General features: G+C 44.2%; 1 protein-coding gene across 3 annotated transcripts in view; it reads right to left on the bottom strand.

Moving 5' to 3' along the window:
* Positions 1-15,373, bottom strand: part of sfxn2 (sideroflexin 2) — a 133,142-nt gene that overhangs the window by 28,215 nt on the left and 89,554 nt on the right. For all 3 annotated transcript variants that reach the window (XM_073026916.1, XM_073026917.1, XM_073026918.1), the window contains 2 exons: positions 10,623-10,672; positions 3,599-3,648 (listed from right to left, as the gene is read on the bottom strand). In XM_073026916.1, the coding sequence (XP_072883017.1) occupies positions 3,599-3,648; positions 10,623-10,672 (100 nt within the window). The remainder of the gene's footprint in view (positions 1-3,598; positions 3,649-10,622; positions 10,673-15,373) is intronic.

The following is a 15,373-nucleotide window of genomic DNA, read 5'->3' as shown; positions in this document are numbered from 1 at the left end:
AAGGGTCTCAGCCCGAAATGTCGACAGCGCTTCTCCCTATAGATGCTGCCTGGCCTGCTGTGTTCCACCATCATTTTGTGTGTGTTGTTTGAATTTCCAGCGTCTGCAGATTTCCTCGTGTTTGCTCTGATCCATTCTGCCAGTTTAGAGTAGTGATAGATTGCTTAATCACATTAAAATGTAATTACTAACTGTACATGCCTCAGACGTAGTTATGGTTCCTAACTGTAGCAGGCTGAAATGGGAGTGATTGACGGTTTCCATCATTTCTATCGGTGCTGCTGGCCGAGTCACCCCTCTCTATGGCATCCTGGTAGATTCCGACCTTTCAATTTCCCAAGCACCTGCTTCCTGCAGCTTCAGACACTTCTGCCTCCTGACACTCTTGAACTTCCAGCATTCTGCTAGTGTCTTCCACAATGAAGACTGATGCAGAATACTTCTTTCGCCATTTCCTCGTCCCCCATTACTAACTCTCCGCATCATTTTCCAGTGGTCCAATATCTCCTCTTGTCTCCGCTTATTTATCGTTGTATCTTGTTCAATATTACTGGCTAGCTTACTTTCGTATTCCATCTTTTCCTTCTTTATCACTTTTTTAGTTGCCTTCTGTTGGCTTTTATAAGCCTCCCAATCCTTTAACTTCCCACTAATTTTTACTCTATTATATGTCTTCTCTTTGGCTTTTATGTTAGTTTTGACTTCTCTTGTCAGCCACAGTTGTGTCATTCTTTCTTTAGAATGCTTCTTCATCCTTGGGATGTATCTATCCTGCACCTTCTGAATTGCTCCCAGAAACACCAGCTATTACTGCTCTGCCATCATTCCAGCTAGTGTTTCCTTCCAATCAATTTTTGCCAACTCCTCTCCATAGCCTCTGAAATTCCCTTTACTCCACTGTAGTACTGATACAACTGACGCTAGCTTCCCCTTCTCAAACTGCAGGGTAAATTCTGTCATATTCTATCATGATCTATTTCCCCTAAGGTTTCCTTTACCTTAAGCTCTCTTGTGAATTCCAGTTCATTGCACAACACCCAATCCAGAATAGCTGATCACTTAGTGGGCTCTATCATGAGCTGCTCCAAAAAGCCATTTCACAGGCATTCCACAAACTCCCCCTTTTGGGGTCCAGCACTAACTTGATTTCCTCAATCTACCTGTATATTGAAGTCCCGCATGACTATGGTACCATTGCCCTTTGGACATGCATTTTCTATCTCCCATTGTAATTTGTAGACCACATCTTTGCTACCGTTTGTAAGTCTGTATGTAACTCCATCACAGGGTCTTTTTACCCTTGCAGTTTCTTAGTGTTAACCACAATAATTCTACACCTTCCAATCCTATGTCACCTCTTTCTAATGATTTGACTTAATCTTTTACCGATAGATCCATGCCACCCCCTCTGTCCTTTTGATACAATGTGTATGGTTGGATGTTAAGTTCCCAGCTATAAACTTCCTTCAGCCACCATTCAGTGATGCCCGCAACACCATCCCTGCCAATCTCTAACTGTGCTACAAATTCAGCTACCTTACTCTTTATACTGTGTGCATTCAAATATAACACTCTTCGATTTTGTCTGCCTTTTACAATGCAACTCAACTTGTTGACTACAATTTTGCCCTATTGTCAGCCTGTCCTCACTACACACTGCCTCTGTAAACCAATTACGTCCTGCTGAAGGGTCTCGGCCCAAAACGTCAACTGTACTCTTTTCCATCGATGCTGCCAGACATGGTGTGTGTGTGTGTGTGTGTGTGTGTGTGTGTGTGTGTGTGTGTGTGTGTGTGTGTGTGTGTGTGTGTGTGTGTGTGTGTGTGTGTGTGTGTGTGTGTGTGTGTGCGTGTGTGTGTGTGTGTGTTGCTCGGATTTCCAGCATCTGCAGATTTCCCCTCGTTTGTGATCAGTCCTATCTCCTTACCTGCTGGGAACTGGAGTGATAGGGGCTGAGGATGGGGCAGTTGGTTTGCAAACAGAGGCAGAGTGTAGTGAGACTGTTAGCAAGGAGATGCTGATGATAGGGTAAACCTGCAGTCAATGGGAAGAGAATTAAGAGTCTGAGACAGGGTAAATGATGAAAGCTTCCAACATCACTCTGGCACAGCTTGGTGCAGGAGGATCAGTCTGAACAGAAAGATAAGAGTTTTTCAGCTGTTGACAGCTGGCAAATTTAGGACCAGGTTCAGATGTGTTGAACCATCTACTGTCACCTGACTGAGGGCACACACGGAGAATTAAAACCTTTCAACATGCTGAATGGGGAACAAATGGCACCAGGGAGGCAGTGGGCAGTGGGGGAGCCTTGCTTTTTCTCACCATACTAGAAGTGAGGTGGGAAGAGGAAAAAGTTTCTGCAGACAAAACCAATAACTACCATTACCTGTACAATTGTTGGTCAAACTTTAAGTTACATCACAAATAGAATTTTACAGCAGTGAAAAAGTTGAGCTGGTAAAGGAGTGTGGCTTAATCACACTCCCAGATTAATGTCAAAATTGTTCATATGGGGTCATAAAGGTCCAGCTCTTCCATACCATCCAAGGGATCTGAGCCAGTCTCACCTACCGGTGTTTGGCCCACAAGTCTCTCATCCTTTCCCATCCATCCCTGTCCAATTGTCTCTTAGATGCCGAAACTATACCTGCCTCTACCACTTCCTCCAACTGCTGATTCCACATACCCACCACCCTCTCTGCAAACACTTGCCCCACAAGTTTCAGGATTGAAAAGTCAGGAGGAGATTTACAAGGATGTTGCTTGAAGGCTTGAGGGCCCGAGTCATAGGGAAAGGTGGAATAGGTCAGGACTTTATTCCCCGAAGCGTAGGAGATTTGAGAGAGGTGTGCATAATTATGAGGGGCATAGAGAGGGTAAATGCAAACAGGTTTATTCCACTGAGGTTGGGTGAGACTAGAACTGGACGACATAGGTTAAGGGTGGGGAAATATTTAAGGGGAACATGATGGGGAACTTCGGCATTCAAAGAGAACGAGCTGCCAGAGGAAGAGCGCCGGTTTGATTTCAACATTTAACAGAAATTTGGGAGTTACAAAGACATAGAGGTATGGAGGGCAAAGGTTCAGGTGCGGGTTGATGGGATTAGGCAGTATAACAGTTTTGCATGGACTAGATGGACCAAACAGCCTCTTTCTGTACTGTAGTGCTTTTTAAGTCTTTCCCTGAGAACCTATGAAACCTCTCAGCTTAAATTTACAATGTCTAGTTTTAAATGTCTTATTTTTTAGGCTTAAGAGTCAATAAGTATCCTTTGTGTACACTTTGTAAACATTTAAGATTACCATATCCTAAAATTATTAGCAAAATGATTATGTGTAGATTATTCAAAAAATATCCTCAAAACTGCAACAGGTTTGATTAGGCGATTATATTGATTACTGTAATAAAGCTCATTTTCTGCTGTAATAACAAAATAGCTTTGACTAAAATAAAGTTTTTAAAAAAAAATTGCCCAATTGTGCTGATACCTGGCAGATTTTCTGATAAGCGATCAGTCTGAGAGGAATGTAAGAGGGAGAACATACTTGCCAAACAAAAGGCATCAAAGAATTTAAAGAACAACACATTTACTTACAAGCATCCAACCAGCGTCACTTGCAGTGGGGCGTGAAGGAACTTAATCCTCTGCAAACAGAAAGCATAAAGATAAATGGGAGATTAAAAATGCAAAGGGTCAGAGCTGACAGGCACATGAATCAAAAATGAAGTATAATGATCTCATTGGTAGTTGCTGTGCAAAAATGAAAAAAGCTCATTTTACTGTCCTCAGATTCCCTAAGGATAGCAAAACATGTTGATGTAGAGGCTGTGAACTTCAAAGTTCATGTTTCTTGTCATTCAATGATAGACATGTATACAGCTAAACGAAACATCCTACCTCTGGGGACAAGGTGCAAAACACAGTATATATAGTCACACACAGCATATATAGTTACAATCCACGTACAGTCACAAAATAACATTAACTAGTCCCTGAGTGGCCTGGCCTAAGACTGACAGGTTGATGTAAAGTGTGAGGTGTATGGTTATGTAAGACAGGATAATGTTACTGACACTACTATAACGAAACAAGCAGTCGTATAAATAGATGAAAGAGCAGCGATAAAAGATGGAAAGTGTGCCTGAGAGTTGGGGAGTGGGGGCGGGGGGCGGCAGGTTATTCAGATAGGGTGTGTATGTGTGTTGGGTGGGAGCAGGGCGTTAAGAAGTCGAACGCTCGGGGGGGGGGGAAGTAGTTGTTACTAGAAAAGTAGAACACACTGATGCGGAGGCTGCGAACGTGATGTTTGTATATTACTGATAGAATCCTGAACTTGTGGAGTTCAGGAACCCAGTGGAAGGAAACCGATGACTGGATCATTGGTGTTTGGAGGAATGGAGGGAGGAGGTGTTGTGGGATGATGATTCAGGAAATGTCATTTGGCTGGAAGCAAATACACTGGCTTGGAATCTGACTACCACTTGCAAAGATAAACAGTTCAAGTCTATTGTCATGAATGTTATACAGCTAAACCAAACATCCTTCCTTTGGGGCCAAGGTGAAAACCACAGTACATACAGTCATAGTCACATGTTGCAGCACATGCAGTGACAAATAATATGAACACAAGCCCCTGAGCAGCACGGCCTGAAGTTTGATGCTGCATGAGATGTCGTCCTGCAGCTATGTTTCTGTAAGAATAAGCACACAGCAGTTCCTTATCTCGCGCTGGATCGGTTACAGAAGGAAGCAACCCAGTTTCTTTCCCAAGGAGAGAACATGAGATGCTCTTGTCCGTAAGCTGACTGTTTAGAAACTCGGCAGTGACAATACCCAGTAAACAAGCCTCCTATCAGGTATGACCTTCTCTTAGAGATGCAAGAGACTGCACAGACCGAGATCCAGAACACACAACAGTCTGGAGGAACTCGGGTGGTCAGGCAACATCTGTGAAGGGAAATACCTAACAGTTCAGGTTGAGACCCTTCAGTTGGACCTTCTCTTGGGTCACTAAGTCCAGGAGTGATATTGTGAATGGCCAGGGGTCAGTGATTGTCATTTGGAGTGGGGTGGGGGGGGGTAAACAAGTATGATCAAAGGGGTTTCAGTGGTCAGGAAGGATATCAGGTGTTATCAATGAATTGGACAGTGGTCACATGTTGAGTTGTGATGATCAGGGAGTAGTTGCAGTGAGACAAGCTCAAGGGTTTGGTTTTATTATTCTATATTAACTGGTCCCATGGGTGTAATTGGGTGACGTGGGTTCGTTGGGCCATAAGGACCTGTTACCGTGTTGTATCTTAAATAAAAGGTTCATTTATTATCAGAGTATACAATTCTGAAACTCTTCTTCTGGGTTGTAACTCTGACAATAAGTGAACCTTTTATTTAAGATACAGTGCAGTAACAGGTCCTTATGGGCCAATGAACCCATGTCACCCAATTACAACTAATTAACTTAAGAAGGACCAACCTGAACTGGAGAACATAGAGCACAAAAAGATAAACATTTAGAAACAAAGAAAACCTACAGCACAATACAGGCCCTTCGGCCCACAAAGCTGTGCTGAACATGTCCTTTCCTTAGAAATTACCTAAGGTTACCCATAGCCTTCTATTTTTCTAAGCTCCATGTACCTATCGAGGAGTCTCTTAAAAGACCCTATCGTATCCGCCTCCACCAATGTCGCCAGCAACCCATTCCACGCACACACCACGCTGTGTAAGACACCCCTGACATCTCCTCAGTACCTACTTCCAAGCACCTTAACACTATGCCCTCTTGTGCTAGCCATTTCAGCCCTGGGAAGAAACCTCTGACTATCCATACGATCAATATCTCTCATCATCTTGTACACCTCTACCAGGTCACCTCTCATCCTCCGTCGCTCCAAGGAGAAAAGGCCGAGTTCACTCAACCTATTCTCATAAGGCATGCTTCCCAATCCAGGCAACATCCTTGTAAATCTCCTCTGCGCTCTTTCTATGGTTTCCACATCCTTCCTGTAAGTGAAGCGACCAGAACTGAGCGCAGTACTCCAAGTGGGGTGTGACCAGGATCCTATATAGCTGCAGCATTACCTCTTGATGAAGGCCAATGCACCATATGCCTTGTTAACCACAGAGTCAACCTGCACAGCAGCTTTGAGTGTCCTATGGACTCAGACCCCAAGATCCTTCTGATCCTATTCTGCCATCATATTTGACCTACCAAAATGAACCACCTCACACTTATCTGGGTTGAACTCCATCTGCCATTTCTCAGCCCAGTTTTGCATCCTATCAATGTCCCGTTGTAACCTCTGATAACCCTCCACACTATACACAACACCCACAACCTTTGTGTCATCTGCAAATTTACTAACCCATCCCTCCACTTCCCCATCCAGGTCATTTATAAAAATCACAAAGAGTAGAGGTCCCAGAACAGATCCCTGAAGCACATCACTGGTCACCATGCACAATATGACCCATCTACAAACACTCTTTGCTTTCTTTGACCAAGCCTGTTCTGGATTCACAAAGTAACGTTCCCTTGGATCCCATGCCTCCTTACTTTCTCAATAAGCCTTGCATGGGATACCTTATCAAATGTCTTGCTGAAATCCATATACACTACATCTACTGCTCTTCTTTCATCAATATGTTTAGCCACATCTTCAAAAAATTCAATCATGCTCGTAAGGCACAACTTGCCCTTGACAAAGCCATGCTGACTATTCCTAATCATATTATACCTCTCTAAATGTTCATAAATCCTGCCTCTCAGGATCTTCTCCATCAACTTACCAACCACGGGAGTAAGACTCACTGGTCTATAATTTCCTGGGCCATCCCTACTGCCTTTCTTGAATAAAGGAACAACATCCACAACCCTCCAATCCTCCAGAAGCTCTCCTGCCAGAGGCTCAGCAATCTCCTCCCTCGCCTCCCACAGGAGCCTAGGGTACATCTCGTCCGGTCCCGGTGACTTATTTGTTAACAGTTAGTCCTACTAGAGTGTGTCGTACCATGTCAGTGAATAGTTCTGAACACATTTACCCATCCTGTATCACGTCTATTATGCATCTCTTCCTTTATGCTCTCAGCCAACCTCAGCTCTACATTGACGCAATACTTGCTTAAAGTGAAAGCACAAACTTGCATCTCCCGTTCTTCCTGTTCTCAATGTGAAACTTCTTGTGTTCAGCCTAGTATTTAATATTTAATGCCCAGATCCCTGGTCCTCTTGGGTGGCACAGCAGATCAGCGGTTGGCATAAAACTATTACAATGTCCAGTCTGGCTTCAATTCCGCTGCTGCCCGCAAGGAGTTCTTATGTTCTCCTTTGGTCCGCATGGGTTTCGTTCAGGTGCTCTGGTTTCCTTCCAAGTTCCAGAGACCTACAGGTTAGGGCTATTGACTTGTGGCCATGCTACGTTGGCCCTGGAAGAAAAGTGGGACTTGCAAGCTGCCCTCAGCACTTCCTGATTGTGTTGGTTGTTGACGTATACAATACATTTCACTCTATTTTAATGTACACGTGACAAACAAAGCTAATCTCTTTGATCTTCTTTAACTGTCCTCCTCCTCCCAACTTGTTCAATCTTTTCATAACAATGTACACATTCCTAAATCCATTTTTTGTGCTGTCTCATTATGAGTTAATGTAGGAAGAAGGGTCTTGGAAGAAATGTTGACAGCGCTTCTCCCTATAGATGCTGCCTGGCCTGCTACGTTCCACCAGCATTTTGTGCGTGTTACACTTTGTGGACTGGTTTCCATCCTGATCTCCATTATTGCTGTGAATATTTCCCCCTCTGGCTGCACCCTAGGTGATCCAGCTGCCTCCCAGATCCTGCATCAGGTTTTGTGCTTGGACACAGAGCAGGTGCCAGCGGTCTGCGATACGTTCACCATTTTGAGATAGGGTGTAGGAGTTAAGAGAGAATGAGCAAAGGTCAGGAGAGATGTTCAGTCAGGTGTTATCAGTTAGTGAGAATGAACTGGACAGTGGTCTTTCAGTCCAGTCGAAGTGTCTCGACCCAAATTGTTGATTGTCCAGTCTCCTCCGCAGATGCTGCCTGACCTGCCGAGTTCTTCCAGCATTTTGTGTGTTGCCCTAAACTGTTGTTTCTGTAGGGAATCAGCAAGTCCGGTCCCTATATTCCAGTGTCCTAGTTTTTAACTCTTGACTTGCTGATTGCCTAAAGAAGCAACCAATTGGGAATCATAATCACAGGAGATTCTGCAGATGCTGGAAATCCAGAGTAACACACACAAAATGCTGGAGGAACTCAGCAGGTCAGGCAGCATCTATGGACAGGAATAAGTAGTTGACATTATGGGCCAAGATCCTTCATTAAGACTTGATCCTGATAAAGGGTCTCAGCCCAAAACGTTGTCTCTTTATTCCTCTCCATAAATGCTGCCTGACCTGCAGAGTTCTCCAGAATTTTGTGTATTAGGAAATCAGTAAGTCTGGATTTAAAACCTAAAGCCCTGTATTTCCATGTCCTAAGATTTAAATCCAGACTTGCTGATTCCCTAATAGTAAGTGTTTTCAAAAGATAGTCTTCGTATTTTGTAAGATTTTGTAATTTTAGCCACTCTCTTGAATCATCTCAGTTCATCTCTCCTCCTGTTGCTCGCCCTACACTCAAATCTTTCAACAAAATAGCTGCCAAATTATTCAGCGGTCCTGATGAAGGGTCTCGGCGAATAAACATCTGTTTATTCCTTAGATGCTGCCTGACCTGTTGAGTTCCTCCAGCATTCTGTGTGTGTTACTCCAGATTAGCACAACACTATTACAGCACAAGTTACACAAGTTCCTTTCCCCCACCAAGTTTGTATGTTCTCCTCATGACCACATGGGTTTCTTCCGGGTGCTCTCATTTCCTCCCACACTCCAAAGATGTACGGGTTAGTAGGTTAATTGGACACATGAGTGTAATTGGGAGGCCCGGGCTCACTGGGCCAAAGAGCCTGCTATCCTTAAATAAAACAAAAAAAAGATACATTGCCAACTTACTGCAAGTGACACTAATCTTGACCTGTTGTCCCTGTGCATCTAATATTAGTGATACTAAAGTAAACCTGGAGTCTCCAAGGCTTGAGGAAGAAATAAACATTAAGATTGACTTTATTTGTCACAAGTACGAACATGGAAACATACAGTGAAATGCATTCTTTGCTTCAATGATTAAACCAGTCCGAATATGTGCTGGGGGCTGCCCGCAAATGTCGCCAACATAGCATGCTCACAACTTGCTAACGTCTTTGAAATTTGGGAGGAAACCCACGCGGTCACAGGTGGGACGACTGATGTAATGCTGTTGTTGTCGATCTAAACTCAGGTCAAATATCTCCCTAAGGCAACCTAGGGTCCTTTGTGAATCTGACAAACTGATCTGGCACAGGTCCAGCTTGGAACAAAAGCAGAACCTGGTGGAACTTACCTGCATTCAGTATCGCCTTTTAAAATCATGGCCAAAGACAAAGGAGAACCTGCTTGTCTTAACAGCTAGTTTCTGAAGTGAAGCGTTAAACTAATAAACTCATCAATACACAGCTAATCTTCTCTTTCATTAGATACCTTACCTTGCATGTCCTTACAACTCTTTCCCTAACTGCTCACGAGAATTTTCTTCAGCTTCTTTGGACTTCCAATGATAACTGTACTTGGCATTACTTTCGGCTCCAGTAGTCTTCTCTGTCCAGTAACATGTTCTTGATTCTAAGGTGTTTCATTCAACGATGCAATCAGTTGCGACCAAACATTTTCATAAATGGATAATCACTGCTCATTTTTCCCAGCTAGGTCATCTTTGGATTTCTAGCATCTGCAGAATCTCTTGTGTTTAAGACACATTTTGGAGCTGAGTAACACACACAAAATGCTGGAGGATCTCAGCAGGTCAGGCAACACCCATGGAAATAAATAAACAGTCGACACTCCAGGCTGAGGCCTTCCACCCGCTTGATGAAGGGTCACAGCCCGCAACATCGACTGTTTATTCATTTCCACGGATGCTGCCTGACCCGCTGAGACCCTCCAGCATTTTGTGGGCGTTGTCTTAAATTTACCTTTCATGTCGGCAAAAAGCATCAGATGTTTGCTGAACGCTGCGAAGTTGCACTGGACCTGAGTAAGCATGAGCAATGATCAACAAAACCAACAGAATGTCAAGCCAGTCAAAGTAACGCACGTCAGAGAGTTAACCCCCGTCTGGCTGAGTACACCCTTAAACAAAGTAGATACACAGACACGGAGCAAGGGTGATTATGGGCTTCAAACTGTACAAATTCTTTACAGGAGTAAACTCCTTATGGATTCTGACTTAATAGGAAAAGCTGCAGAAAGTTGGGCATTCTAGCACTGGAAAGTTGTGGCTTTATACAGCTATAAAGGACTGTTAAGGAAATTAAAAATAAAGTGCAAGAACTGAAAAATGCAAAACAAGTTCAAACAGAGAGATGGACAGGACATAGGAAACATCTGTGACAAGGTGAGGTCAGCACTGCCGCGCAGACAAGTAATAGAATTCATTTCATCAGTAGGTTAATGGAGTTAACAACCACTTCAGCACAAATTTTACTTCCTTTGGATTTTTATCAGCACACAAGATCCACTTACTTGCATGAAAGGATACTTCTCCAGCTTTTCCATTATGATGGGGAGAATAACTAGAAATGAGAAATGGGTAAATAAAAGTCAACCAATTTCTATTTGATGGGTTTTAGCTTCCGGACAAAAAGAAATAATCAAAAGCTGGCGATGGGAATTGTTAGCGTTTATTGCCCGTCCTCCATTCCCCTCGAATTGAGTGGCTTCCTGGGTCTCTTCAGGATGCAATAAAGAGTCGGCCTACATCGGTGGGTCTGAAGTCACACAGGGGCCTGACTAGACAAGGATGGTAGCTTTCTTCTCCTGGAAGAAATTAGCCAGGGAAACAATTCACCTCCTGTACCCGTGTCGAACCACAGAGAATGGGAAAGCAAATGGGGTGCTGTTTTTTACTATGCGGGTGGAGTAGAAACGTAAGCAGATTGTACGGGGTGTTGGGGACACCACAGCCACACGGTACTGCATGCAGGCTTGGTTTCCCTATTTAAGAATAAATTTGTCTTGGAAGCAACACAGAGAGAGCTAATTACATTGATTACTAAAATGGAAGGGCTGCCTTGTGAACAATTATCAAGTCCAATGCGTCAACACTCTAGAATTTAGAATCAGAAGTGAGCCTGTAGATTCTGAGGGGTGACAGGATGGACACTGCAAAGATCTTTCTTCCCAGGGTCAAATGTCTAATACTAGAGGGCATGCATCTGTGGTGTTGAGGGGTAAGTTCAAAGGAGATGTGAGGGGCAAGTTTTGTTTTTACACAGAGAGTAATGGGTGTTTGACATGACTTACCAGGCAAAGGTGATAGAGCATTTAAGAGGCTCTTAAACAGGCACATAAAAATGCAAAGCAACCCACACACAAAAAAGCTGGAGGAACTCAGCAGATCAGGCAGAGTCCATGCAAATCAATAAACAGTCGACATTTCGGGCTAAGACCCTATAATAGTGGTGATGAAGGATTTCAGCCTGAAACGTCGACTGTTTATTCATTTCCGTACAGTGTATCACTCTGGATTTCCAGCACCTGCAGGATCTCTCGTGTTTATAACACGCAGAGGGATATGGGCTTCAGCAGGCAGAAGGGACTAGTTTAGTTTGGCTTTTAATGATTTGTTCAATTAGTCCAGCACTAACTCATGGGCCAAATGGCCTGCTCTGTTGCTGTAATGTTCTGCTCTTGTTCAATGTAGAGCAAGAGGCCGTTCCCTTTGTCGCAGGATTTATCTCAGTAGGTGGTTCTGGCGTTCAAACCCTGCCACGGCCGTTGAGTGTCCTCCATTGATTCCAGTCCAGTCGTGAATATCCACTTCACCTGTGAGAGGGCTTTCCGGAGATCACAGCAGCACCTCTAGTAGCAAATTTGATCTTCAGTGCCTCTGATCTGGCTGTCAGCAGGTTCTGGATTTCATTGTTCATCCAGGGCTTCTGATTGGGGAAAACCCTGAACGATTCCATGGGGACGCACTCGTCCACAGATGTTTTAATAAGGCCTGTAATGACCCTGGTGTGGTCAGGGCAATCCGGTATGCGTTCCTCAGCATCCCGTGACCACCACTTAGTTGTCTTGACCTCTGGAGCCTTGCTCTTCAGGCTCTGTCTGTGAGCAGGTAGCGGGAGTACAGCCAAATGATCCGACTTGCCAAAATGTGGTCTAGGAAAGGAACAAAGGGCATTCCTTATCGTAGTGTAGAGTGGTCTGGTGTGTTCGGACCTCTGGCACAACAGGCCACACGCTGGTGATAATTGGGCAGGGTTTTCTTCAAGAAGACCTGGTTAAAGTTGCTGACTATAGTTTGAAATGAGTCGGGATGGGCCATTTCTTGTTTACAGACAACATCGTGCAGTTTTGCAAATGCTTGCTTATAATCAGCCACTGGTGGTATGTAAACCACGGTCAGGATCACAGATGAGAACTCTCGAGGCAAACAGAATGGTCTACATTTAATTGTTATTTGTTCTAAATCAGGGGAACAAGAAGCTGGCATAATGTCTGTGTACCAATGAGAATAGACTATCGACCATACGTTGCCACTTCTTTCCTTCCCAGGATTTGAGGTTTGATCTATTCTGAAAATAGCAAAACCATCTGGTCAGATAGCTGCGTCCGGCGTGTTCGCTGTTAACCGAGCTTCACTGCAAAACCTGAAATCTGCCTCTCATACACCAGCCTTGCCCTGAGATCGTCAATCTTATTTTCGAGTCACTGTACATTCGGCAACAAGATGCTTGGAAGAGGAGGCCTCATTCCCTGGGTTTCATCCTGCTTTGAATCCCACCTCTCCTGCTGCATATTCGGCCATGGTCTTGGCCTTGGCGTTAACCCTTAAAGGCAACACGTTTAGCCACTCCGCATTTAATCGACAACCGTGAGTTCTGAAGATCACTGATGCAATTTTGTAGTCCGCTGTTAGGAGGAAATTCACACGCTGCAGGTTGCAGCAAAAGTAGTTCTGAAGGAGTATATTTAAGAGGAAAACCGGTTCAACTTCCTGCAGCTCGCAGAGAGTCTCCGATGTACACAGGCACCATCTTGGAGGACACCAGAGACAAACTTTAATCCTGCTGATCCATTGAACTAGCATCAGTTTGCCAAGTCCACTGGTACAAGTTTTTCTTGAACACACAGGTCACATTGAATGGATGGGAGCAGGCAAAGAGTATGAACCAGCAGCTGCGAAAGGGGAGACCGAACAACAAAAAGACCCGACCACTAACCACAACCACCGGTCTTCCACGTGCCCACACTGCGCCAGAATGTGTGGATCCCAGAACGACCCCCGCAGCCACCCGAGACCCACTAAAAGGCAGCCATTTAGGAGAACGTCATATTCAACTCCAGAGATCGCACTACTTAACTCATATGAGTTGCTGTATTAGGGGAGGCTGAATGCTTTTGTACTTAACTGCCCCCTTTCACTCCCACAGGGGCCACCAGGTTCGCGAGGTGAAAGGGATAGATAAGATAGAGGCAGGATAGTTGTTTCCACTGGTAGGTGAGACTAGAACTAGGGGAAATAAACTCAAGATTCGGGGGAGTAAGTTTAGGATGGATATGTGGAGGAACTGTTTTTCCCAGAGAGTAGTGAATCTGTGGACTTCTCTGCAGGTGAGTCCATGGTCAGATCAGCAGAGCAGGGTTGACGGGCCAGGTGGCCCACTCCTGCTCCTATTCCTTATGTTCTTCTTAGGAGAACTAGACTCTGACTTTGGGATACCGAGAATCATTGCCTCTACCACAAACTGGGCAGAGAGAACAGAAAATAACTTGAAAACGTTCTGAGTCTGTGGGATCTCCATTCTATTATGCTAAATAACATCAAAGGTCATCATTCATTCCCCAATAATGCTTGCTTTCCACCCTTTGCCAAGAACCCTGACGTCAAATCTCGGAGAAAAGCTCATAGTTCAACAGAGGAAAACACTGCTGGCAGGAACAGAATTTTGAGACCCAGAAGAAGGGAACTCCCAGCAAAATTAAACAAAAGCATAAGATTATTTAATGCATCACTCTTACATGTGATAGAGCCCACCCGCTCTGATTAGAGACTAAATATCCTTTAACATTAATTCCAAGAGCACCAGTAATGTCCACAGACACTCTATCCCACTGTTAGAAGATTAGTGAATGATCCCCTTGTTCGATAAAATGGGCTCTTGTCCTCACAATCCACCCTGTGGTGGCCTTTTCACCCTACTGCCTGCACTGCACTCACTCTGTAACAAGCCATTCCTCACTCTCTGGTTTTACCTCGTACGACCTCAATATACTGTTGTAACGAAATGACCTTACAGACGGTCTGCAAGACAAGCTTTTCATTATACTGCAGTGCATCTGACACTGACATACCAATTTACTAAGTCTCGTTAGTTAAATGACTTCTGCAATAAAATGTCACCATCTGGAATGGCGACTCCACACTCCCGGAGCGGTCCATTGGAAGGAGATTGGTGGCGTTTATTTGGTCTGACATTTATTTATCTCAGACCTGGGGGGTGGGGGTGGGGGGTGAACTTGTAAGCGTCCTCTGACACGCTTGTGGTTCAAGGATAATTAGGGCTGGCACATCCAGGGAATCCATAAACAAGGCAGCTCACGTTGTTCAGGAAACTTGGGATAAAGGGAAGGTAATTATGGAATTGTTGGTGATCAGACTTAATTAGGGGGAGCCTTCGAATGAGGTAGATCCGCCTTCACAAGTTGTCATCTAACATACCTTCAATGACTTGCCTCAGTACTCGGAGAATAGCACTCAGTATTAGCTCTACATTACCACTCACTTAAAAGATGTGCAGTTTATTGTAACAACAGTGAAGTGCAACGACATAATAACTGCCTTAAATGATAAAATAAATAAATTAATAGTGTAAATGAGGAATAATGAGGTGGTGTTCATGGGTTCCTGGACCATTCAGAAATCTGACGGTGGAGGGAAGAACTTGTTTTTAGAAAAATAGAAAACCTATGCTGTGCCGAACATGTACTTGCTTTAGAAATTACCTCAGGTTACCCATTGCCCTCTATTTTTCTAAGCTCCATGTACCTATCCAGGAGCCTCTAAAAGACCCTATTGAATCACTGAGTGTGGGTCTTCAGCTCCCGTTCCTCCTCCCTGATAACTGTAATCAGGAAAGGACATGTCCCTTAGTGACGGATGTCACCTTCCTAAGGAACTGCCTCTAAAAGATATCCATGATGGTTGGATCACAGCGGGGGAGCAGTGAAAGAGAGTTTCACTGAACTCACGTCGAAGGAAAGATTTA

This window comes from Hemitrygon akajei, chromosome 23 (genome assembly GCF_048418815.1).
Source record: "Hemitrygon akajei chromosome 23, sHemAka1.3, whole genome shotgun sequence".
Classification (NCBI taxonomy): domain Eukaryota; kingdom Metazoa; phylum Chordata; class Chondrichthyes; order Myliobatiformes; family Dasyatidae; genus Hemitrygon; species Hemitrygon akajei.
Note: the sequence above shows the minus strand (reverse complement) of the source record. Positions and strands in the feature narration are given on the sequence as shown.